This window comes from Strigops habroptila, chromosome 4 (genome assembly GCF_004027225.2).
Source record: "Strigops habroptila isolate Jane chromosome 4, bStrHab1.2.pri, whole genome shotgun sequence".
Taxonomy (NCBI): domain Eukaryota; kingdom Metazoa; phylum Chordata; class Aves; order Psittaciformes; family Psittacidae; genus Strigops; species Strigops habroptila.
The window spans coordinates 50,400,558-50,424,958 of NC_046358.1; the positions used below are offsets into that span (position 1 = coordinate 50,400,558).

A 24,401-nucleotide genomic window follows, 5' to 3' on the forward strand; every position below is an offset into this window, starting at 1 on the left:
GGCGCAGGTAGATTAAGTAACCCATCCAAGGCAAAAGAAGCTATCAAGAAAATCAGAAAGTGAAGCTAGATTTGCTGAATCGCAGATGAGTGCCTCAGCCTCACTCCTCTTGTATACCTTGTTAGAGCAAGCCAGTCTTGATGCCATATTTCCCAGCAAGATTTGCCAGGGTTTTTCCACACCCAGTGAATCCAGACTAAGTTAGGAGATCCTTAGACAACTTCATGGCTTTCTTTGTATATATGTATAACTCTAACACCAGCCCGTGAAACCTCCAGGGTTTAAATAGTTATAATTTTGTTTAGACATATGTCAAAGGTGGGTTTGGATGAAGACCTCATTCGGATTCAAGTTTGGAACTATGTATATATATGCAATAAAAGATAGTGCACCTTTTATTTCGTATTAATATTTTCTCTGTTTTATATATATATTTATGCCAAACGCTATAGATATGTCCAATATTTGGAGTGCATTTCTTGAGGAATATGTAGATGTTTGCTGCAATGAGACTGACTGCTCCCACCTCTGATGGGACCCCACAGCAGCCTCTCAGCACCTCCAAATTTTAGGGCTTAGGTCTAGACTTTTTAGAGGGGCTCACCTTCCATCGTTAGGCCAGATTTTCACATAGACCCAGGCAACTATAGTGTCTGAGCAACTTGAAAACCCAATTTTTGTATCATCCCTAATTGGAAAGGGACATTCTTCTTAAATTTTAGCTGCAGGTAGTTCAGCAGCTGACAATCTGTCTCCAGGGTGCTTAAGTGCAGTGAACCCGAAATTAGTGAACCTTTTGAAAATGTGGTTATTGCCTGCTGCTGCGGCTCGCAGGAGAGCTGCCAGAGGGGGAACATCCTTCCTTAAGGGGATTCCTGATGGGGGGAGTTGTCAGCATCTGATGAAGCTCCCACTGGCAGTACCTGAATTCCCAGAGGGAAACAAATACTCACTGTAAGCAGTATTACAGAACTCTTTTTACTGTTTCTTGATGGTGATTTTTTTAAAAATTATGATTATTTCACTTTGGGAAAAAACCCAGCTCATTTCAGAAGGGGCTGAAAGCTCTGTAATTCTAATGTAAGAAAATCCCCTGTGCTCCAGTTTGAAGAATATTTTTCTTGGGAATAAAAAGGGAGCTAGTACGTATCGAGGACCTGACCCAAGTTATGTTAGCACTGGGAGGCTGCTTTACAGTGACTGACAGCAGTCCTCAGTGAGGATGATGTGCCAGTGAGGTGTTCAGTGCTGATGCTTTGTAATGCAGCCTTCCCGCTCACATGTGCCCCACAAGTCCTGGAGATGCCATCCATGTGATAGTGACACTATCCTAAAGTGCCTGCTTGTTCCAAGGTCTGGAAGAAAAATTGCTTAAAAAAAACAAAGCAAGAAAATACGAAAAGAGTAATGATAATTCTTGAAAAGAACACCTTGTGCCTGGCCAGTCCCAGAGATGGTCCGGGCAGGCGGATAAAAAGGAAAGGAGGTCAGTGCAGGGAAGGAAAAGGATGTGGGTGGAAGTTACCACCAAAGAAACACTAAATCCTCTCTCACTGTGTTTGAGTGGAGCTGTTGTATTGGCAGTCCTGCACGAAGGTAGAAGAAGTGCCCCAAGTGCATTGGAGTTGCCCTGGGAATGTGTAGAAAGCAGTTAGTTTTCTTCTTTTCTCTCTGGATTCATGCTGCTTTCTATTTGTCCTGCAGGACAAAATACCCACATTGTAAGGGTCATCTGTGACAGTGAAGAGGTTGTTGTTTGTGCTCAGCCAGTGCTGGAGAGGGAGTAGGAGCTCTGACATCACTGCATCTGCTTTGTACCAGCACGTCAGGTCATGTGTAGCTCCCTCATTTTTCTGTTGATTAATTGAAAAATGGGAGTGCGCCTTACATTTTGGAAATGCTTGGCAGTCCTGTTCTGGCTGCTGACTGATCTTTGGTTTGGAAAATCTATTGCTGAAAGAGGACTTCCCTTTTGGTATTACGTACTGCATTTTGCCAGGCAGTTATGTTTGCCGGTAGCTTGAAGGGCACAGCCTGTTTTCTCAAGTCTTTCTGCTGCATTAGAGGGAGTAGAGATAAAGATGCCTGTCTCTCAGGGCAAGTTAGAGTAGCCTCACAAGTGCTCTGACTTCTGTTTTGATTCCCATAGTTTTGTACTTCAGGAACTGAAGAACAGCAGCTGCACTTCACCCAATAGCTGGCACTTCTGGGTGGGAAATTGGCACAGAGTCTTCAGTCCGACTCTGCAATGATTACGGTGGCCTTTTGCATGGGAGGTTGCTTCCATACGTACGTTTTAGTGTCCTAACTCTGCTGGAATGTTAGTGTAACAGAGAGCCAGCCACAGCCCCCATGAGGACTGCAGTACAGCTCTTTTTCCTGCTTTTAAGGTTGGAACCTATATTCCTCTGTCGCAGCACCAAAAAAAAAATAAAAAAAAAAAAAAATGTTTCTCTTTAAAAGCAGTTGGGGAAGGGAGAAAAGAAAAGCCTTGTGTAGCAGGGAGGAGGCAACATCCTCAGTCTTTAGGTGTCTGCAGCAGTGGCAGCAGCAGTCGCATCCCGAATGATTAATGAGCAGGCAGGCTGGATGTGAGGAGAGAGCACAAGCCCCGTCGTAGAGCTGGCTGTGGGGATCCCCCAGGGAGAGGCGGGCTGCTCTGCTACAGCAGAGAACTGGGGGCGGCTGGCAGAGAGCTGGCTGCACACAAGGCAGCAGCTCCTAATGGTGCTGATGTCTTAATCGTTGGTGGCTTCGGCAAAGACTTATCTCGCGCCCCCATACTGCTCTGGTGAACAAAGGCCTTGAGAAACATTGCTTGACTCCTTGGCATTAGGTGGGTTTGAGGCCAGAAGAAGCAACTGTATTTAAAGAGGTGTCATAAGGGTAAGAGAAAAAGGAAAGAAGGGAATTCTCCAGCCTGGGTTAAAAATAAAATACAAATCCTATTTTAACCCTTTGCTGGACTTGTTCTGCTGGTTTAGGATCACTCCTGTAAAATGCAGGTGGTGTTGCAAGCAAAATGAGGGCATTTCTAGAAAGGCACCATGGTTTTCTGACGTAGAATCACTGTATATATATGCCCTTTTAAGCTGCACAATAAACTGTTTGGCATTGCTTGAGACATAAAGTGATTGTTCAACTATGTAGTCTGTGCATCTGCAAGGTCCCCAGCGCATTGTTAAAAGGGAAGTTTGCACAAGACTTGGAGACAGCCAGAAAGCCAAGAAAACCAGCATGCAGCAGGAGGAACAGAACCAAAATGCTTACAATAAAAGGCATTCCGCCAAATAAGACTTCTGGTAAAGTGCACACTCACCCATGAAGGCCATCCCCTCAGGTTATCTGAAAATCCTTTTGGTTGAATAAACAGTATGAAGGAGGAAAAATTAGGTTGGGTGGGCTGCTTCTGGCCTAAATTTGAAAATGAAACTCATTCATTCATGTAAACCCTCTGTAGATACATGCAGTCCTTTTCTACCTCTGAGGTCCTGTGTTGACTTGTAACATCAATCATTTGTCCCAGAAGGAAACCTGCTGCAGACTGGGTGGTTAAGTGAATCATCAGGTCTAAAGGAGATTGTCAGCAGAGTGATCCCACTGAAGACCTGAAGAGAGGTGCGGGCTCCCATCTGGAGGTTTGGAGAATATGCACACCCGTCATGGAAAAGGATCAGGAAGAGCCATTGCAGTTCAGATCAAGGAAGGAAAACAGCTATGCACTACACGTTTCCTTTCCCTTTACAAAGAAGGCTGTCTTATTTGAAAATATTCAGAGCACTTTCAAGGAAGGGCTGTTTGCTTTGAATTTTGCTTATTTCCTGTTTCAGATTTAAAGGACTGCATCATACTTCCTTATTGAGGGTGTATCAGAGCTGTACACTTGTGTATATTTTCCCTAAATGAGGCTTCTGCTCATTTGTTTGAAGATAGAACTGCCAAACTCAGGCCTTCAGTCGGCAGGCCTTGTGGGCTTTATGTGATTGATCATTTGCAGATCATGAGCAAGATAAGGGATCAGAGAGATGCAACAGTGCTTCAGGGATCTTGTTATGCCTGGAGAGTGCTATATTATTCCCTATGGAGACATCTCAGGTTTCTCAAACAGGTCACTGTTCCCACAGAAGGAAGAAGGATGACAGCAAATGAAGACACATCCAAAGGAATCTCATCAAAAAGTACCTCTGCAAAACGTGTGTTTAAGGGGTCAGAAGTAAGGACTGTCCCCACTTCCTGGTTGGCCACCAAAAACATTCACACTGACCACCAAGAGCTTTCGTACTATATGTGTTACTCTCCTGTAGGTTTGCTAGAACTTACAAAATAATTTTTTCTTCACCTTCTTTCATCACTTCTGTTGTCTGTATTGCTTGCAGGTAGACCCTATTCTATACAGTAGTGGTTCAGACTAAAGTGTGCACTTTAAACACTTTGTTGAACTGGAAGTAAAATATTTTCTACAGGTTCACGTCCCCAGGCATCCTGAAAGGAACATGGAAAAGGTCTGGAAAATTGCAAGGAAAATAACTTCTGCCTTAGAAAAAAAAGTAGCATGTAGGAGAAAAGGTTAATGGTTTAGAAATGTTAGCAAGCGTAAGAATGCAAAACCAGAAGAGGAATAGTCAAAAAAAAGCTCTCACAGTCCCTAGGATTTCACAGAATGTTGTTGTTCTTGAGTGGCTTCTGATCTGTCATAAGGAATCCACTCCAAAATGAAGAACAGGCTTCCTGTTTGGATGTGTAACATTATACTCTAAATGCAGGAACATGGGGGCAGCAGAATGTTACCAAAGGACATAGATAACCCTCAAGCCATCCACTTTGGGTGGAGTACAACTGTTACCGAGGGAGGGAAAATTACCTCAACTTTGTTTAATGGTTACGTACATCTCTGCAGAAAGGAGGGCTGGCCTAAAATCACCATGATGCCTTATCAGTGCTGTCCCAGCCTTTCTCACTGAATGGACCCAGCAATAATTTTAGGACTCTCAGAAACAAAAGGGGCTTATCAATGTTACTGTGTTCCTCTAGCAAACAAAATGTGAGATGGGATTGGGGCAAACTTCCATAAAGCTTTCCTGAGTACCCTGCAGTGAGGCTTTGCAGAAGTCTTTAGTTCACGTCAGCTTCTTGGACCCGGCAAGACATGTCCATCAGAGAGCAAATGAAAGAAAGTGCTGGTCTGCTGTCCCATGGTGTCTAGCAACAAAGCACAGAAAGCAAATCCTTTGCCTGAAGTGCATATTTCCTATCAGAGGAGGGATTGTGAGTAGGGATTATTGCTGTTCTGGTGCAGGAATGAGTTTAAGGGTAGGAGGCAGTAGGCAAATGGAACTTCTGACCTGAACACAAATCCATATTATACAGCAGTAGGATGCACTCTAATCCCTGCCATCATATCTGTGTTAATGTAATCATCAGCTATCCCTAAATATCTTGAGTTCTGTATGGTGCAAGGAGGGCATCTCTGTGGTACTTTCCTCCCTGATACATTTGCGTAAGTCAGGATTCAACACGTGGGCCTCGCAGCACCAGCACTGTTTCTTCCTATCTGAGGTTACTGCTACATTTCCTCAGCCTGGCATCCGCCTCAGCAAGATTTTGGTGGGGTTTTTGTCTGTCCTGTGTTTGTGTGGGAGGCAGTATAAGCTTTTCATGGAGGGAAAGGCTTGTTCAATTGGAAAGAAGGGAGTTAATTATGTCTCCTATAAAGAGATGTAATTGGTTTTCTTTTCTGTAGAGAGAGGATGACATGAACAGCATCCCTTGCCTTTTCATTCCAAAATTCTGTTGTGACCATATTGCTGAGGCTTGGAAAACTCCCCGATTCACAGGTTGTTTTTTGCATGTTCCAAACATCTGGGAACAAGGTTCAGCTGACTGATGAATGTGATCTCTGGCGGAAAATGCTGAAAAGTTGGGGAGGGAGGAGGGCAGATCTAGCCCAGCTGTCCATTTCAAATATTGCTGGTTTCAAATTTAGCCTGCCATCTTCTTAGCGAATTGCTTGTGAGCACTTTTAAATCTGCACGTGAAAGTCTTATCATAAGTATTTGGCAAGTGCAAGGGATTTTGAATTAGATTACGAAAGGAGGATGCGTGTGTGTGCCAAAGCATCTCAAGGTGTACAGGCCTAAGATAATATGATTTAAATGAACCCCAATTTTCAGGTTTTCTTCTGTTTTTGGAATGCTTGCTCTGCCACTTTCAGGAATAGCTAGAGTAAGTATGTCCAGCCAAGTCCATTCTTTTCATGAAATTAAGCTAATTTGCTTATCATTAGAAGTTTCCTGTTGTTTCCTCTATGTAATTTTGGAGTCATTAGCACTTTCTTTAGCAATGTGTTATTGCCTGACATTACAAAGTGTTGCATCTGTCTTTACTCTTCATCAGAAGCCAAATAGCTTTGAACTCTATATTAGATGTGTTGTGTAGGGCAGATACAAAGGAATAGGAAAAGACTCAAGTAAGCAATGGCACTTAAAGATGACTGTTCTGAAGATGCAAGACCCACAACACCGTCTTCAGAAAAAATAAAAATACCACCTTCCTCAAGTCTAAAATGCCTTCATTTCTTTGTTCTTCTTGATCTCTATGCAATAATGCTGTGTGGTGGGTGCACCTGCACTGCAGTATACCGCTTCTTATATAGGTTGCTTTGGAGTGACACAGGCAATTCAAGGGGAAAGTTTTCTATACTGCAGAAGAGATTGTCACTGTGTGGAAAAGATTATCTGTTTTAGGACAGGGAATGGGTTTGGCAGTGGTGTAGTGTGGTGAAGCTGAAGAATTCACCATTAGGACTTGGAAAGGCTCAGAAATACTGCAGGATCTGTGAAGTAATGTTCAAGGTGCAGATTCATAAATAGCAAGGCAGGGCTCATCTCTAGGGAATTAGAACTAAAAGATGGAATTTGCTGTTTTTTCCCTCATGACTCTCGTCTCATTTAGTAGTAAGAGTCCCATGCACTCTGAGATAAAGAGGTGGGCCAATGCTAAGTGCCTCTGAAAGTCTGACCAGACTAATGTATTGGAAAATATAATGAAGATGTAGAAAACAGTTGTATTCAGCTCTGGAGAATATGCTGGACCCTTCTATAAGGACACAGATAGAGATGTCTGAGCCCTCCTTTCTCAAGGAGGTTTGGACAATGTGGAGAAGGAATGACTTGTCTTATCCTTATCGCCTGTTCTGAGATGCTCGAGAGCCTATCTTTAGAATGTTGTTTGTAAACCTCCCTTGCCAAGAGGTTTCTTGATCCTGATATTGATGTTGATAGGCTGCAAGATGTCATCAGCACCTCCAGCAATAAGAGACTGGTGTGTGATAGAAAGCATATGAGAAGAGCAGAGATAAAATAACTGGGAAACAAAATGTTCCTTCGTTGCTGTCTTTGATCTCTTAACTCCCAGCTGTGAGAGATCCTGGATGCTGATGGCAGCAATCGACTAATTTTCTGCTGCTTCTGTTGCTTGTAAAAAACAGAGGAAGATGTTGTCTTCACTGAAGGGAGTACAAGTCTTGCTGTAATGTCTTCTGTTGCAGGCTGAACCTGAGGAGAGGCAGGGAGTGAGCACAGGCAGCCTCAAAACTGAGGCAAAAAAATGCAATTATATTTCTTCCTCTCCTCTCTCTTTCTGCACTTTGGTTTCTACTACAATTCCTGCCTTATTAGCCATCCTTTTGCAGATTAAAACCCAAAGGAAAACTCCCAGCTAGTGTTGGTATCTGCATCCCTGATGCCAACTGAAAAAGTGGCAGGCACCATGGATGAAGCTGTTGTGTCTGGGCTTGCATCATCTTGAAAGCTTGTGTTATTTCTCAGCATCGAGGTGCAGTAGTTGAAGGGAGGGGACAGCTTTACAGTAGCTGTTTAACTGTCCACCAATAGTTTACTCCTGACCTGGGACTGAGGCTGAGTCCATAAAGCTGATTTTGCTGTGTGGGTCACCAAAGAGCTGAGATTAACAGGCTTTGAGCCCTTCTGCTGTTGGTTAGATCCAAACAGGCAGCCCAGAGACGAAGATATGGGCATGTCACTGCTCATTTCCCATGCTGTTCAGTCCTGTCTTGCAAGATATGAAGACATACTTGTATTTGAGGTGGGTCTGCGTTAAACAGTTATAATCTCACATGCAGATGAGTCAGTAAGGAAGTTTGGAACTGAAGTGCTGGTTCATTGCATTACAGAGATACACTAGTTATGGTCATGTCATTACAAAGAGACACGTCACAAGTGTGCTCCTCAAACACAGTCTGTGCTCAGAGTGATTATTTTATGGACAAAGCTGACTAATTTCAAGGTCATGGATAAGCATAAGTAGTTCTTGGGACCAGTGTTCATAAGGTGGGATGGACATAGAACTGCTAATGTGGAGCTGGTTCATGTTCAGGTGGGAGCTGCTGTGCATGCTTCAGTGTGATAGAAACTCTTGCTGACCAGCTGTGGTAGAAATGCTGGGCTGAAGGGTTGCTTGTCCTCCCTGACTATGCATCCACTGGCTCCACAGTTTGGCAGAAAGTCAGCTGTTGATTCCTCTGCCTGCAGCTCCCAGGCCTTCCCTCAAGGCTCCCTCTTGATTGCAAAGTGAAGTGCAAACATGAATTTTGTGAGCCTGTGTTGCCCTTGGTCTTTCACAGTTCCTGGATGAGGTCCATGATGCTATTTGTCTGGGACCATTGTCCTTCTGGGAGGTGCAGTTGTGCTTCAGCAGGATATTTAGAAAATGGAAACAAAGGGGAGAGCTGTGGGTTGCTTCAGTCTCTGCTTCTGTCACTGCCAGCTGTGGCTATTGGGATGGAGAATCCCTGCTAGATGCCAACAAGTACATACAAATATCTATCTAAAGAGACAAGGGGCACCCAAAAGTGAAGGACAGGAGAATACAGTAAAATAACAAAAATAGTATTATTTGTTTTCTGCTCTCTGAAATGATTGATGTCATTAAGCTTGTTGTGGACCCCGGCAAGGCAGGGATAGTCTGGCATTCTGCCTTCAAACTCTGCAAAGCTCCAGCTATTCTGCCCTCTCCTGGAGCATTTGCTGCCTGCCTTATTTCTCAGGGAACCAGAGATGTCCATTAAGGAAAGATGTAGAGAAGGAGACAGCATCAATCCTATTGATTGCTTCTGGAAGAGTATTGGAGAAAGAGTAAAGGCCATTTGTGTAAGACAATGCCAAAGAACTAAACAAGGCCAGTGTGACTAATGGAGAAAAAGAGGAAGAGAGGAAAGCAGCTATCTGAGACACATAGGAAATAGTGGAGAGTTTATTCTTTGAAGCTTTTCCAAAACTGTGCTTTTAAATTTCATTTCCTACCAATGGTGGATTCCCTTAAGGAGTCCATGGACTAAAGTCCATGGTACTCTCAGCGTTGCTTCACTGTCTCAGTCCCTTTCCTGGATGCTCTTGGGAACCCTCTGCCCTATCATATCCGCAACCAATGCTCTCAGAAGCTCTACAGTACATTTTTGGCAGAATGTTATGCTGTGCTATACCCCCTGCTTTGTGCTTGCTCATACTCCCTTAATGGGATTCGACATCTCCTTCATCCTCCACCCACTCTTTGGCTCAGACATTCTAGTGTTGTGTTTCGTACTGCCCATATTAAACCTGTGATGTCTCAGATAATACAAGGGGCTCCGCACTTGTATTATTTGAAGTTGAACTCTCCATACCCCTCAATTTTGCAGCTTGTTTCTCCTCTATGTGTAGTGGCTGTTTTTCTGTAGCTGAGCATAGCAGCCCACAGGTCATTACATGTTCTTGAATACACCTTCTACCTTCAGTAGAAGTAACTTCTACTGGGGGAAAAATCAGTTATGAATTGCACTCCTTTCCCACGCTCCTGCACAGGGCTCGTTGGCTTTCTGCTCTTGTGTTCTTTAACATAGCCATCCCTGAAATGAGCCAGGCATATGTTTTTTGGTCTTTGGGGAAAAAAGCTGCAGGTGAGTACTGCCTAGAGCATTGCTTGTGGGGGTTAGACTTAAATTTCTAGGTTTGGGGTGAGCACTGCAGGTCTGGTATGTCAGGACGAGCTGCTCACATGAGAGGGGCCAAGAGTGCTGCTTTGGAGCAGTAGATATCGGTGTTCATGCAGGCTTGGCTGTGGCTGCTGATGGGGGTGGTGGGTTTCTCTTAAACATGGGCTGGCTGCACATGAGTTAGGTTTTTTCCCTCCAACAAAAAACCCCCAAAAAACAGCTGTGCAAACAATCTGCTTTGGGTCAAAGAAAGCACAGTGCACATTAACATTAAGAACAAGAATAAGGAGGGAAAAGAAAGGCAAGTCAAAGATCAAGTCATTTCTCTTGCAGAGTGGCTTTTGGTTTGTGTCTTGTGTACTGCACTACTCGGCAATGGCAGCCAGGATGTGGCACTCACCAACGGTGACAGGAGGCACAGGGAGGTTATTTGCCTTCCGGTATAAGGGGCCAATTCTGTTGACTGCTGGCAGAGACTTGCATGTCAGTCACTCGTTAGCTGTGTACCACCAGGCAGCAGATAATCTCAAGTGCTGAATGAATAAATCCACTCTTTGTCAGCTCCCATCAGTGTCTCTTGCATGAAGCCCGGATGCTTCTTAAAGAAGCATATGCTGCAGATAAGTCTGAGTGCCATATTTACTCGGTAGCCTATGGCAGAGCACTGAGGAACACTGCAACTTTTGAGTTAAACCATGAAGTTCCCAGGTCAGATAACCTGTAGGATCCAAACCCCACCACGTCAAGACCTTGAAATCAATATGCCAGGCCAGGTGTTCTCTCCTGTTGTGGAAGTGCATTGGCATCAGCAGAAAGGATTTACCAGAAAAGCCTCACAGTATCCATTTGGCTGACTTCATACCCTCAGACTTTATGCCAACTTTTGACATTCAGTGGAGATTTAGAGCTGCAGTTTTGAATGGACTATGGAAAAATACTTGTTTCAATAAAGACAAGTAGAAACTGACATTCTGTTACAATAGTAGTTTGTGGAAAATAAATTTCCCTGCTAAAGCTTCATGGTATAGAAGTTTGCACATGCAAATTTTAACATCAAATATGCATCTCGCTTCTCATATATACCTATTTTCATTTATGGGGAAATAGCTTTGAGAAGCACGCATGCAAACAAAAATTGTGGTGGAATGAGCCCATAATAAAGTGAGAAATTGCTCAGCTTTCCAGTAATTTTGTCTGTTTGTTATAAGCATTTTGTACAGCATTGTCTAGCTGCCTGATTCTGTGGAAATCTAAGTCTAGTTTTCCCCCTCATTTACCCACTTTTTATAGAATCTTCTTGTAATTACTAGTACTTAGCAGAAAACCTGAATTCATGTTAAAGCATTTAATTAGTCAAAATTGTGTAATAGAAGATTTCTTCCAGATACCACTTAATGATCATTAAAAGGTCTGATTCAAAGCCTGCTTAAGTCATTTGATGCCTTTTGTTGACTTGAATACATTTTGAATCCGGCTTGGTATATTCAGAAATGTGAAGTTATTGGCTACAATAGCAGGAAATACTCTTCGTAGATGGACAACTTCAGTTCTTCTCTGTTTGCTTCCATAATGGTCTGCTGAGGAAGCTTTGGATAAATGTAATGAAAGGCCAATTTAAGTGAAAAATCAACTAAATTCAGAACCACAGAGGAAGATATTTTAAGATTTAATAATTTAAAACCTGATTTTTTCCCACTGCTACTCCATTGAAGTTAAGGATGCAACTGATATAATGTGGTATTGCTTAGATTTGGTAATGGCTTAAGTCTGTTTGGAAGAATGATATCCCCACAGCAATGATGACCCTACAGGACACACTGGGCCTATACTTACTTGTATAAAGCCATTGGCTCCAGGGAGACCTTAGAGCAGCCTTCCAGTACCTAAAGGGAGGCCTATAGGAAATCTGGAGAGGGGCTTTTTACAAGGGCATATAGTGGCAGGACAAGGGGGAATGGCTTTGAACTGAAAGAAGATAGATTTAGATTAGATATTAGGAAGAAATTTACTGTAAGGATGGTGAGACGCTGGAACAGGTTCCCCAGAGAAGCTGTAGCTGCGCTATCCCTGGAAGTGTTCAAAGCCAGGTTGGATGGGGCTTGGAGCAACCTCGTCTAGTGGAACTAGATGCTCCTTAAGGACCCTTCCAACCCAAACCATTCTGTGATTCTTTTATTCTATGATATCTGGTTTAAGGCTGTTCTTTTCTGTTTTCAAGAGTAGCCTATTTATTCTGTGATTACGGGAAAGAGTGAACAAGTGACCTAGATGGTCTTCACCAAATCCAGTCATTTTTCACCATTTTTAACTTTTAGTCCCTCATAACATGGAAGCAAAAGTACTGAACGAGTAGAATCTCAGGGTCTGCTCCTGTGATATTTCTGTTACGCCAGAACACAGACTTTCCAGGGAACTTGAGATTATTTTCTTCCTATCCAATACCTTTGGTTTTGCGTCTTCAACTCGGTGAAGTATCACAGTGAGTTACTTTCTGATTTCTGTGCTCTCATCATGGAAATGCGAATGACTGCACAGTGAGCCAGACACTGAATAAAGTAGGTACTTTGGTACAAGGTTTCCAACCTGAGTTCTAGCCTGAGGAGATAGGTGAGTATCCAGATCCCTGCATCCTTTGAAGTTCATCCTGAATCTAAATAATAATTCAGAGAAAGTTCATGTCCTGGTTGAGATTCTAGTAACTGAGAGACAGACGTGAGTTCTGAGAAGTATTTCCTTAATTACTTCAAAGCAAAGCAGAGTAGAGTCACATTAGAGAGCTTGATATTCACATGAAGACCTACCACCTTCACCTCCCCTCCACCATTTTGCTCTGAGTAGGAAAACCAGCACAACACATTTGTAGCCTCCCGGCCCACTTCTGCAGCTCCAGAGTTCCTTCTCAAGATGATGTTTGGAACAATGTGGGAACCACTGATGTCAATGGAGAGAGAGTGAGCTCTGTGGTCTGCTGCTGGTGAACCTCGAAGCATCCAAGGAAAATGTCGTCTGCTGTCTCCCAGCTTTTTGTGTGTAGATGTTCTTTTGGAAACACTATTAATGACTGTTGCACAGTGCTTGCACAGGTTTGGTAGATAAAATACAGGCTGGTAGATAAAAGGCATCTGTCCATTTTTTAAGTTCTCACAGCACCACATGGGTGATGGGAGACCCAATTGTTACTGAGCAAATGAAAACAAGAGAAAAGGAAACTTTCTTCATCACCGAGATAAACTATCGGGCTTCCTCAGCCTGCCCCCCTTGCCTTCTACCTGAATTAGCATCCTGTATACCTGTGGGTTGGAAGGTGAGAGAGCAGAACACTTGTCACCAGTGAAAACTGTGCCAACGCGATGGGCTTAAACCAGAGATGTGATTTCTTCTGAGGTTGAAAGAGGGTGAAGTAGAGATGAAGGAGAGGGAACCAGACTTTTGCATTATTCCTCTAAGGAATATGGGTTGCATTGCCCCTGTGTTGCACTTTGTCATTAGCTGAATCACTGGAGCATCCTGTCAAATCAGCCTGCTGCATAGATTTTTAAAAAGTCTAATTGGCGCCTGCAAGGTTACAAGTTAGCAGGGTGTCTCCATTTGCCCTGTACAGCCTTTCACAGCTCTTTCCCTCAGCTCCAAGGCACTGTTGTGCTGCACAGTCAGTAACCTACCATGTTATGAGGCAACCTAGGCTCTAGTTGAGACCCTGTGAAGTGTCCAGGCATTTGTGTGACAGAGAAAGCTTCACTTTTTTCTTTTCTTTTTTAACTATTAGGCAAATGTTTCTCCATGTTTCCTTGTTTATCACAGAGTCTGATCCTCCCTAGACAGGCTATTCTGAGGTTGGCCTGCTTTCTGATAATTGCATCTGCATTAAAGCAAACACCCCTGCAGGGTTTCTCCATTCCTCTGTCCTTGCCAGCTCTGTACTGGACAGCACTTTGTGGCTTGCTAGCACAGGGATGCGCAAAAAAGGCATGCCAAGGGCTGGCAGAGCTCTGGGGAAGAAGGCAAAGCTGCATGCTATTTCAGACCTCTTTTGTTTTGCCAGCGAGTTCAGATACCTCTCTTTTGCTAATGATACAGTGGTTGCTAGGTCTTCCTGAGCCATGCATCAGTAAAATCACTGTTGTGATTTACAGTCTGTGTCCAGCCCATATCAATGTCTAGCTTCTATTTGGGGGTGTAAAAAATGAATAGGATCTGGGAGAGTCACCCAACAGTAATGACTGCAGTAGTAATTTTGAGAAGGTGGTCTGTTGCATGTTTTTGTGAACTGTTGTTTTTCTTTGGGAGGAAAAAGAGGCAGGAGACTGCTGGAAAAATTTTGAGGTTAATCTTTATCAGATTGCTGTTTAGAGAGCTGGGAATCTCTAGTGCTTGAAATAATACAGCCATTAGTGTGTTGCTTCTCTATATGGGGCCAAGGCCTGGACTATGAGAAGTACAGTAATGGCGCTTTTCCTTCGTAAAGCCCCTTTTTTCACTGAAAGATGATACAAAGTCTTACTGAGATGAGTAGATTAGTTTTGTCCTTGGTTTACAGCTAGAAGAGGTAGCAGACAGTGGAAAGCTAGAGTGGTGCCACACACCACTGAACTGAATACGCTGTAGTGAAATGCTGCCAGGCCCATCTGGCCAGATGGCTTTCTGCATACCTGGGGTTGAAATCAAGGCCTCTGTAACTGTGTTTCCTCTCAGGATTTAATTTCCAGGAATTTAAAAATATGCACAGAACCTTCCACACTCACACACTTAAAATGACGAAAGTAAAGTAACTCAGGCTATTTCTTTTTAATTGGTTCTTAGTGTAAATCTGTAGGTAGTAAGTAGATATTTGCTTTCTGTTCTGATTTGCTCTTATTGAACTTGGCCATGCTGTGCTGTAACTGAATCCCCTCCTCCAAGTGAACATCATCAATCACTGCCTCTTCTCATGCTTTAGGGCAGTAACCAAGCAGGACCCTGACTGGATGATGCCATCCATCACTCACTCGGTCTGAACATATGTTGCCACCGCACCCACCAGAGATTTTTCAGCACTGAATTGCCAGTGCAGTTAGACAGCGCATCTTCAGGGAATTTCATCTTTCACAGGCAGGGTATCCCCCAGAAAGGAGAACGGGTTTGGATAATCCCTACCATAGCTGGTACAATGGTCACATTCCCCATGAAATACCTGGTCTCCCCCATCCAAAGGGAACTTTGTTGGAGTTCTAATTTCTGAGCAGATGCAGTGCTCAGTGCTGATGATGAACCTCGGTACTGTTGGAAGAGTGTTATGGGAGTGGGTACTTCTTCTGTTTTGTTTTTCCTCATTCTTGAAGCAAATCCAACTTTTTCAGCTATAGGGCCAAAAAAGCCCTCTGCAAATATCAGTGCATATCTTGTAAGAGAGAAGAGTCTTCTTGAAGAGGAGACAAAAATGGAATAAACTAGCTCTCCCCCTGTTTTTTGGTAGTACAGTTAAAATCACCCAGTTTGTGTTTCCTGTTTGTGTAAGTGGCTTTCATCTAAGTGCTGGTCATGAGTAAGTTACGCCTACAGAGCTGTCGCCATCAAGTATTGTGTATCACTGAATTCACAGCAGTTCTGGCAGTCTGAACTGTGTATATACATGTTTAAATGCATTCCCCACTTCTCTGAAGGAGCTATTTCCAGAGATCCCAAGTGTGGTAGTGGATCTCTCAGCTGACTTTTGACTCTTCAGAGATGAATAAGTGTATAAGATTGACACATGTACAAACACTATTTCCTTCATCCTGATAAGCAAGGATGGCCAAGGGTGATGTGGTGCGAGAGTTGCTTTTGCTGGTTTTGTGTGGTTGTGTAGAGGGAGAGATCTGGGGTGACAACCAACATGCTGGGAAATCTTCCTCCTCTGCACAGCACCGGAAAACTACTGCTTTCTAATTTCCTGCTGAGTATCTCGCATTCAGGGAAGGGTGTCCGTGTTCAGGCTTAGTCGAGGATGATATCTCAGGAAATTAAAGACCATCAAGAGCTAAAGGTATACTGGGGCAAGTTCCTAATTACTTATCTGATGCCTGCAGGGGAGATGTTAAGGGATGGTTTTGTAGTTTGTTTGTGGTTTTTTGTTTGTTAGCATAGCAGCCCCAGGACAATCAGTTACTTGAAGGGCTGGGAAAAAAAACCCTACCTAGTTGTCCTTGTTTGCTTCTGTAGGTCTTTTTCCTGCTTTTGTGAATTCCTGGAAATTTGTCGTGCCCAGCTATGCAATGCTTAGGCTGCATCTTGTTGCAGAGTTTATTTCAGTTACCTACAGTCTCCACAGTGCTACGTAAACACCATTTGAATTAGCCTAGGTCAAATCAGAGCGGTTGCAGCATGGCTTCAAGCAGCACAGAGCAATTTTGCTAGCAGCTGAGGAATTGCACTGACTGCATCTCTAATAAGAACCCTTAGTAAATTCAGGTTAAAAGCACCACGGGAGTATGGTAAGAATTTTGGGTAAGAACAGGGCTTGTACTAATTACGAGGACTTAGTCACAACTTGTTAACTCCATGTTGAAGATGCGCTTTTATAAGTGGCCATGCTTGGACAGATTGGGAATTGAGAGAAAGCATAGTCTTACACTTAAGGCTCCAGTAATCAGGTTTAATTTCTTGTTGTGCTTTGTACTTCTTATGTCAGTTCTTATATTTCTTTCCCTTTCCGTGCCTTGGTTCTGCAACTGTAAAATCACATTTCTGTCTTCTGGTCTTTGTCCTGCATAGCTGCAAGTTCTTCAGGATGGGGATTGTCTAGTATTAACTGAGTATTCAATATGTATTGCAGCATGGCCACATCTGGGCCTGTGGGCGGTCAGGAGAGCCCTAAGTGATATCTTAGGAATTTCTGTACTTTGAGAATATGTCATTGGCTTTGGGTTGTGAGGGAGGAAGAGCCTTGAATGCTCATATAACTCCTACAGCTAATTCCCTTTGGTAGATTTGGGACTTTTCTTTCAACCTCAAAATTTTGTTCGTTTTCTGTTCTGTAGGGCAGGGAGTTTTGAGGCTGAATAAATTGAATTTTTCTTAAATTATACGAGTGCTAAATAAGATACGTTGTTATAAGTCGCCGTATCCTCTGCATAAAAAGAGTGGAAAATGGATAAATGGGAAGAAAATGTGTGACGATATCTAGTGTATTCTAAGACCAAGCTTCTAATATTCTATTTCTTTTTGTTTCTTCCAGGTGGAGCGGGAAATAGCCATCCTGAAGTTGATAGAACACCCCCACGTTTTAAAGCTGCATGATGTTTACGAAAATAAAAAATATTTGTAGGTATTACTGGCTTTTGCCAGAGAAAGGGGAAGGGAGGGAGGGAGATGAGGGTTTTGGAACTCAGTAACGTTTCTGAAAGAATGGAGCAGGGTTTCACCCTCAGCTGTTGTCTGTGTGATATCTAATACTTGGATGAGGAAGGCACACTCCTTATTTCCTTAGCTTTTCTCAATTTTCTTCTCCGTACTTACATGCTGTTTCTTTTCCTACTTAAAATGGAGGAGAGAGAACAAACCAGTGTTTTCTGTCAAACAGCAAGAGGGGAGGAAGGTTTGACCCTCTGAGATCCGGAACCATTTTAAATCAAAACTGTAACAGTCTTACCATGGACAATTTGGATAACCTCCCTTGCCTAGTAGTTTGCATTGAACCCTTGGCTCCCTCTAACAATATTTTAAATTTGCCCCATCAATAACAATTTTTGATTTTAAGGGCTACTGAATTCTCCTGATGGTTCTACAGTAACAGTTAAGTAGCAAAGGTGGGGGTTTTGGGGGGGAGGGGTTATTGGGGTTTTTTTGCAGATCATTGCCAGCGCTGGACAGGGATATTGTCCACAGACAGAGTCATTTTAGCTTGACAGGGCACTAGATATGTTGAATCTGTTGTCAAACAGGCCACATTAATCTTGGCACAACAGGTAAAAAAAATCAGTGTTCTCCAAATGGAAAAGGGCAACTCAGTAGGGAACTCCAGGTTATTTTCAGCTTTTTAACAGGTTATTACAAGTAGAACAGAGTGGTAAAAAAAAAAAAAAAATTAAAGTATTTTTAAAAACCACCATCCATTGGTGACCTCTCCCTAATGTCACAACTCAAAAAGGGAATGACTGTTTACCCAAAGAAAGTGTGTTGAATGGAGGTAACAATCCCTCATGGACTATCCAGCCAGACTCCTTACTGGAGCAATGAAATCCTATTCCGAGAAGTGAGGCCTTTGTGCCTAAGGGTTAGCTTAGTAGAGCAGGCAGTAATTTCTTTTGGATTCCACATTCTCCTTTGGGGGAGAGCCTGCCATCCACGGTGAAATGCTGTTGCCAGAATGAGCTTGTGCAGGCACTGGGTGGAGGCTGGCTCAAATGTTCTCTGACCCGCATCCTGAGTGCTCTATCCTCAGTGGTGTAAACGGTCATGGCACCATTAAGCCCAGTTTGCCCCAGCTGAGGACAGAGGCCCAGATCTAACACAGCCTGCTCTGCATGCAGGAGGAAGGTATCAAAGGGAAACAAAGCTTTACAGCCAGTAAGTTCTCCTTTAATCCTGAAAAGAGAGGCACCATCTGTAAGAGTACATTCATCTGTATTCTGGTTTAAAGGGGGTTAGTATGAGCCCCAGGCTTTCTTTTGGTTAGGAGAGAGGGAATATTCTTCTTTGTGATCCTTGTTTGTTGTTATTATGTCTGTAATCTTAGGTATACACACACATAAACACACACACACACACACTTGCATAAGCCCAGCAAAAAGCTGGTGTGTTCCAGGCACGTGTAGTATACTTGAGTGGTGGAGAAAATGTATGAATACATGAAGACGAAAGAAATTATCATCATTTGGAGTGAGAGGATGGGTTACAGAGGTGCTGAAGCTTTCTTCTTGCCCTGAATGACTGTGAAGCCAGCAGATGAATTGAGCTCTGTTTCTTTACGCCAAAAGACTGGGTGGCTGTTTGCTTCATGTGAAAAGTATCTACTGCTCGGAGCAGTGGGGGTGGTGTTAGACCAAGATTTCTAAGAAATGGCTGCATTCTTGGCAGGAAAATATCTTCCTGCTGAAAATCACCTTGAAAAGGGAAGCATCCTGTGTATTTAAGCTATACCTGGGTATTCTGGCTTCTAAAAAACGTTGGGCTCCAACGTGTGCTTTGCCAGTAACCATTTAGCCTTTAACAATCACTAAGTCTTCTTTGTGCTGTCGCTCCTCTGCCTGTAAGATTGATCTGTCCGCAGCTCCTCGCAAAGGCAGTGAAGCCCTCTGCTGAAAAACACTGGCTCTGTGAAAAAGCCAATAACTGTTAATTTCATTTCATTTTTTATTAGTCACTGTTTTAAAGAAAGGGCACAATACAGAGCTTCTGCGAAGCCTCTGTGTTCAAAGTTAGAAACAGACATGGCCTTGGATAAATCTAAGAGGTGGAGCCTGTGGAGGGGTGAAGCATTACAAGTGTGTGGGGGCTGAGAAATATGTATGCGTCTACTTTCGCAAATAATAAGACCTCTACTTCTCACCAGCATCAAAAAAGGATTGCTCTCTGGTGGTGGCACCTTTCCATCACGCATGCCATCTCAGCAGTAGCGGCAGTGACAGTGTTTCAGAGGAGCTCATGAATTATGGGTGATATTTCAGAAGCCAGAGACTAATCACGATGCAGCGCTGGGGAGTATTTCCTCAATAAATGTTAATTTCACAAATCATGTTTGACTTTTGGTTTATGATTTAATTTGTGACAAGGGGCTTTGGTTGAGTAGACTCCTAATGCAACCATGAATCAAACGCTTTTTCCACAGTTTATTTAATACTGGAATGAGTTTTAAAAAAAAAAATAATAAAAATCTACTAGTAGATGTGTGTTAGCCTAGCAGTCTCTTTCTGTTTGTTTTGGTGTTTTCTTTACCAAGATGGTTGGAGAGATGACGATAGCTATGAGCTCTAACCCTTCCAGCTCTTTATCCAGCATTTTGAGTTGTTATTTACTAAGCCTGTGGCCTACAGTTCTAGGTGCATAGAGGCAAACACAGCTGTGTTGTGGCTCTCTGCATGTGTGCTGATAAACCACTTCAGATATACTTTAAGTTGGCTAAACTAGTAACATTACTCACAGTTGAATTATTTCGTGTTTGTTGTATGATCACGCTGACTGCCTTCAAGCAAGACTGGGAGTCCACAGTAATAGGTAATTTAGAAATAGCTATAAACAATCTATGGCTCCCTCTCTCCCATCATATAATGTTAATAGACAAAACAGCTGGAAAGGGGGAATCATCCTCCTATTTTAAAGATCGAGTTAAAGTAGCCTGGTATAGGGTAAGCCCAGAGTTGTTGAAGAACTTATATTGCTGGTTCATAATAGCGAATGGTCGATAAACTACCAAAATTTGTGTCCACCAGTTATTTTGACTACCAAGTTCAGTCAGTCGAGAATTTTAGGGAACTGTAAATGAACTAGGGGAAAGAGCAAGGCAGTAACAAAGCTGATTGATTGATAATGTTTTGGTGTGTTCTGTAATGCATATGGGAGGGGAAACACTCCTTTGATCATGTGGTTTCTGCATTGCAAGTGAACTGTGTGAACCTGGGTGATGGTCCTCTTTTCTCTGTGCTATGTATGAAAAAGGTCTTTCCTGAATTGGCCCTAGATAGAGTTTGTGTTGCAACTGGAGAGGAAGACAGAGTTCATATGCTGTTAGCAGCACTACCACTGTGAATGAGGAGGAGGTTCTCATTAGCAGACTTGTTGAAGATAAAATAAGTGAAAACAGGCAAAGCCCAGTTCTTCATGAGTGAAGTGGTTGTCTCAGATTTTTTTCTAGGAAGCAATCTTATGCTTTACTCTTAAATATCTGCTACGTACATTTACTGCATTTTATGCCTTAAATTCAGCTTTCCTTTTGATCTTAGGAAAGCAATTGTCCTATTGTTAGAGAAGCTGTTAGCATGGCAGCTTAAGTGCCATCATATAGTCCACAGGAGATGGACCTTCCTTTTCCAAAGGGGATAAAGCTGACTGATACAGTTTTGTGGCAGAACTCCCAACAGGGATGGCATTATCCATTTGATCTCATTCAATTAGCTTTTTAGTTTAAATGGTCTTGGGTTTGGCAGAGACTAGAACTGAGATAGAATAAAGATATCCTAGGACCACACCATGCCCTTTTCTTTCAGATTGTGTAACTAGTATTTCTCAATTACCTTTCCTTTTTGTGTAAATTTCTATTTGTAGGAGCATACAGATATTTGTATATACATGTATAGATTTATAGTGATTAGTATCCAAATCTTCACACTTAAGATTTCAAATTTTCAAATTTTGTGGGAGTGTTTATTTTAAATGTCTGTGTTGTCCAACTCGATCAGCATTTTAAACAAGAATCTGTTTTGAGAGAGCGAGTGGACATCAGACTGTTCTCTGAAATGTGCCACGCATCAGCTCTTCTTCCAAGTCCCTTTCTTATCGTTCAGTAGTACAGTGCTATCACTGGGCAAGTACCTAAGCTACATTGCAATGTACACAACACACCACCTCCTGATTTCAGAGGTGAAGGTGCTTCCCAATGAGCCAGATAACAAAATTAAAATGTCCTCCTGCCTGTACACAGCTCACGTTTCTGGCTTCTACAGGATCAGCTGACAGCACAAGTTGATGACTTACAGCTCTGGTGGTGTCTGCAGCGGGATTCATGCTGCCAGTCCTCTCCTGCAGGGTTTCCCTGTAATTCTGTTTATTTTTTTTGAAAACTAACTGTGAGGTGCCAGAGGATGCAAGAAACAGAAAGAAAGGTTCTGCTTATTGGTTATGATGTTCTGTTGTTGGTGTCCCAGGACTTTGATATTTGATCCATCTGTAGGGAAACCTGTCTAAAGGCAGAAGGAGGGTTCAGAAAGGGCTCAGTGCTGAAGGTTAATTTCATGGTAGGTATGCTTCTTGGTAGTATGGTTATGGGGTGTCAGATGCTGTGGATACAGGAAAAGAAAATTGAACAGGATTGAAAAACAAAATGATGTTCCACCTGAGCCTTGATTAGAATTAAGAGAAATACTCATAGTCAGCTACTTTAGCCCCTTTTCTACTGCTGTTGGCTTGGTTTGGTACTGTCATGGATTACAAGTGTGTGCAACAGAAGGGAAGCCAGTCAGCTGTAGGAGCGGGGCTAGCGCACGTGAGGATTTGAGTCCAGGATGGGACTGGAGACAAGGAGCTGGCTAGAGGCCAGGGGAATGGGATGGGGTGCTGTGCCAAGGACAGGTGTCACTGCTTGCAGGAGGGATGCCAGCCTGGCACAAAGCAGGGCTTGCACAGAGGTGGTGGTGATGATTAATACTACGCCCTGTGCAACACCGTCTTAATAAGCTCTACCCAAAAGCCTGACTGTATCTTCTGCTCACTGCCTGACGTGCACTTGCATACCACCCAGGCCGTGATGCTGGTCTTGGGAGAAAACAGACCCATAGAGCAGTTCTGTGGTGCGAGCAAAGGCCAAGGGGAGATGCAGCTCCAGAGCCACAGTATATTTCTCTTTCAGGCTTCAGTAGGCAGTGCTGTGTGTGCCTGGGCCCTAGTTGTTAAAAGGAAGGGCCGCTTAGCTCTGAAGAATAAAATCCCAAAATACATGGTCACTAGCAGAATTGCAGCAGTGAGCTAATAGGTGTTGTCTCAGGTCTGCCTGTCCTGTATTGAGGATCCCTCTGGCTGGATTCATTCCATATCGTGTGCCCAAGTAGGATGGCTGCTGCGGTGCCTTGGCATGCATGACTACACACCGTAAAGACACTGCTCAAAACACCTTTCATCCCCAGTAAATCAAAGGTACAGAGTGCAACAGCATAATCTCCTGCTACCTTGCTTTTCCCCCAGATCCCCAACCTGTTCATGTCCAAACATAATGAGCAATCAAATACAATCTCCAATCAAACAAGCAGACTAGAGTTCAAATTGTCTTTTGGGAAAGAAAAATCTAACACATGCACACTTTCTTGCAGGCAAGATAAAAATAAAAATAAAAAAATAAATAAAGTTTCTGGCCCGGCGCCAAATTAGGGTTTAAAAATTCATGCCCACCACAAGAATTTATATAACTTCTGAATAATTTATAGGCTCCACCAATAACAAGGGGCTTAATATCTGATAGAGATTATTTAATCAATAAAAAACAGTGCAATGAAAAAGCCGTCAAAGAACTACAAGATGTCAGTCAGGTCTGGGCAGCTTTTAACCTCTCACCTGCTACATGTACGTCCATTCATAGTTATGTATTAAAGGACATTTTGTAAGTAGGGTGGTAGCATGGAAGTGGAATGGCCACGACTTTTTTCTTCTGGAGGCTTTATTTTGGCAGTCTGCTATTCCAGACAGATTCCTTGCTGATTCGCCAGAGCTTTGAAATGTAACGAGTTTTCTAGCTCTTTGCTGCATTGGTCAAAAGGAGTAGCTAGTTTCTCATGTATAATCTGCTGGGGATCATGGGTTCGTGTGAGATGGTTCAGAGTTCATCAAGACTGGTGGCAGGCACAAATGGCTGCCACCAGTCTCGTGGCATGAGATGTCTTACCCATAGGCATCACAAAACAGTAAACTTTGAGCATAGAGGAAGAAAGCAAGAATTCTCCTGATTTTTCTTGTCTTTGTGTGTATCTCTTTCTATATAATTGCACCAGAGTTTTGCATCTTACTGGAGTGCGCACCTAAAGCTGTGCATCTTAAAAGCTAGCCAGTGCCACATGAATATCCAATGTGGCATAGTAGCCCTAGAATATCACCCAGCAGTGTGTGATGGTACCAGTGGTACACTCAGGCTTATGTAGAAGGCCAACCTACTTGTTTAGGTTTAAGCAAGGTAAAAAATGGATTATTAACTGGTTCCCTGATAGAAAGTTAATTGCATGCCCTGATGAACAAAACTTCTATTGCCTGACCAAACCAAGCTGTGTGAATTGACTACCATTCCTAGAGCACCAGAGAGCATTTCTTGTTACCCTGATTTTTTTTTCATTTATAATACTTACCTGAAATACTTTGTGTTTCAGTACGAGCTTTCATCTAAAGATCTCTATACACTAAATGCTTTTATAATAATAAATACGTTTGTATGGCCCCAGAGGATCTAATTTGTGTAGCTGTGAATGTCTCGTGAATTGTCTTCATCTATAAGTCTGACAAAACAGGAGTTGCATACCCACACTAGGAGGTATAGTGATGGGCCGCTGTGGGCAATCCCATCTGGCAAGAATTTTAGTATTTCACACCATTCTTGCTAATGGCTTAAAGACAGTTTCTCGTTTTTAACAGATCATAACTGGTGTGTCTGTTTGGGTTTTTTTCTTGAGTTTTTTTGGAGGGGGATTCTTATTTTCCGCAAATATTTGATAATGCATGGTCCTGGTGTTCTCTGTGCCAGCTAGTCTTTCTTAAACAGTATTTT

The 24,401-nt window shown here is 42.8% G+C and overlaps 1 protein-coding gene across 17 annotated transcripts in view; it reads left to right on the top strand.

The window, feature by feature from the left end:
• Positions 1–24,401, top strand: part of BRSK2 (BR serine/threonine kinase 2) — a 313,836-nt gene that overhangs the window by 187,035 nt on the left and 102,400 nt on the right. For all 17 annotated transcript variants that reach the window (XM_030482891.1, XM_030482893.1, XM_030482898.1 and 14 more), the window contains exon 3: positions 17,181–17,266. In XM_030482891.1, coding sequence (XP_030338751.1) covers positions 17,181–17,266 — 86 coding nt within the window. The remainder of the gene's footprint in view (positions 1–17,180; positions 17,267–24,401) is intronic.